Raw genomic sequence first — 2,156 nt, forward strand, 5'->3', positions numbered from 1 at the left:
GGGCCCTGCAGCCAAGCTTGCGGTGACTCTCGTCCTCAGAGTACAGGCTAGGATGGAAAAATAAGAGCGTTCACCTTCGCTGCACTTTTTTTGCGCAACGATGTAAAGCTATTTTCACCTGGGGGAGCCGAAGGGCGGAAGAACGAGGTAGGTGCCCGCCTGAATCACACAGGTAATGGGAGGGCCTCCTCGTTCCGAGCGCTTCAAAAACATGGGGATCGCTTACTGAAGGTCTTCTGCGCGAAAAGGCTCAACGCTCTGGCTGCGTTCCTCCGCACGTGCAGCGGCCTTCTCAGCGCGGTGCTTGAGAACGAACCTTCGGTAGCGCAGATGGAGCCATGTGCTACCGACAATCGCCGTTGCGTTCACACACAACAGGATAATCATGCCGTTGGCGACACATTTCTTGCCGGCGCAGACGGGGTAGATGGGGGTCCTGCCCGCAGCCAAGTCGGCATCGCGGTTCACCTTTGCCTGACGATCATACATCTCACCGTAGCCAAAGCGATTTAGCGCAATGACTGCAATGAAGGCGCCGACGTACATGAAGTTGTAGTGCTTGCCGATGTCCTTGGCGAACAGCGTGCGCACCGTCAGCGCCGTGCAGGCCCAGCTGAAGCCGTTGCCGAAGGAATCGAAGAAGAAGCCAATAACGATGGCCTTCGACTCGAGTGGGAGGGCCAGCAAGAAGATGAGGCCGACCACCATGCAGATGGAGGCCACCGGATAAACGATGGTGATGACCGGGCGCGTCTCGGAGGGCTGGCGGTTTATCATGAACTCGAGGATACCCATGGACAGGCGGCCCAGCGCACTCGCCACGCTGATGATGGCAGAGTACATCGTGTTCGTCTTTTTTTCGTATTTATTATTCGATAATGACTGGTAGATCTGAGCCGAATTGAAGGCCATGACTATGCCGCAGCCCCAGGTCGCCATCGTGTTCCACCAGCACAGCCAGATGTCGGGGCGCTTGAGGCTCTGCCAGAAGGTCGTCTGATACTGCGGATCCTGGTCGGAAATCATCATGCGCGCCTTGTTCTCGTCCTCCAACATCACGGCATCCTCGGAGTCGACTTGCCGGTGCGCCAGCACCTCATCAGAGGAGTCCGACGTTTTCTTTCCCTTTTTGTCGACCTCACAGTGGGCGTCCTTCAGGTACAGCTCACCAAGCGCGTTCTCATCCTCGGCCATTTCTTCGGCGGTGGGCTGCAGCACACGCTTCTCATCCTCGTTCTCGAAGCTCATCACCTCGTCCCCCGGGTAGTCGGGGAGGTCTTTGCTAGGCTCCTTCTCCATCCCGCCCAGAAACGGGAGCGGGGCCGCCATGAGGCCCAGGCATAAGACGAGCACTATGATCACGACCGTGTTGCCCATGCGCGCCGAGTCGCTCGGGTTTGCGTAGGCTACACAGAAGGACTGCACTGTCAGGTAGGTGACAAGCGCAATAATGATGCCAAAGCCAAGGTAGAAGCGAGTCATCGGCGGGTACTGCGTCAGGTAGGCGCGCTCCGTCAGGCGGCGGCGCACCTGCATCTTCTCCGGCACGCGGGTTTTCTCGTGATCAAGGATGTGGTAGGGAGGAAAGCGGATAAAGATGACTGCCACGGTGCCTATGCAGACAATAAGCGCTGCCATGAAGAACATGTAGTGCGCATCACTTTTCCGGAAGAAGCTGTAGTTGATGAGGGCCAGGATGGACGCACCAAGGCCAGTGAAGGTCTTCATGATGGCCACAACAGGGCCCTTCGTCAGCGGAAAGCTGCCGAGCACGGCCATTAAGGAGCCCGTGTCGAAGGAGGAGCAGCCAAGGTTCATGATGGCGCAGAAGACGGCGAGCGTGGGAACGCTACCCTTGATGTTGCCGTTGAAGGCGAGGGCGTAAAGAAGCGCACCGAGAGCGTTGAGCGTACAGGCACACATGCACACCCACATGGGGCCCATGTGATCAAGCAGCATACCAAACGGAAACGTGATGAAGCCGATAACGATACCTATCGTGGTAATCGTGGTCAGGTCCGTACCGGTCAGGTTGAACATATCTGCAAGGTTTTTGCTGATAATGTTGAAACCGTAGAAGGTGGACATGCATGTACTGGCGCAGACGCCTCCAACGAGAATGAGAAAGCGAGAGATCTCGCTGATCCGGTAGTCTG

The 2,156-nt window shown here is 57.0% G+C and overlaps 1 protein-coding gene across 1 annotated transcript; it reads right to left on the reverse strand.

Moving 5' to 3' along the window:
• Positions 1-222: 222 nt before the first annotated feature.
• LDBPK_291610 (hypothetical protein, conserved) lies at positions 223-2,088 on the reverse strand (the record flags this gene model as incomplete). Its single annotated transcript, XM_003862532.1, has 1 exon — positions 223-2,088. One exon carries the CDS (start codon positions 2,086-2,088, stop codon positions 223-225), a length of 1,866 nt encoding a protein of 621 aa, XP_003862580.1.
• Positions 2,089-2,156: the final 68 nt, after the last annotated feature.

Source organism: Leishmania donovani, chromosome 29 (genome assembly GCF_000227135.1).
Source record: "Leishmania donovani BPK282A1 complete genome, chromosome 29".
NCBI lineage: Eukaryota > Euglenozoa > Kinetoplastea > Trypanosomatida > Trypanosomatidae > Leishmania > Leishmania donovani.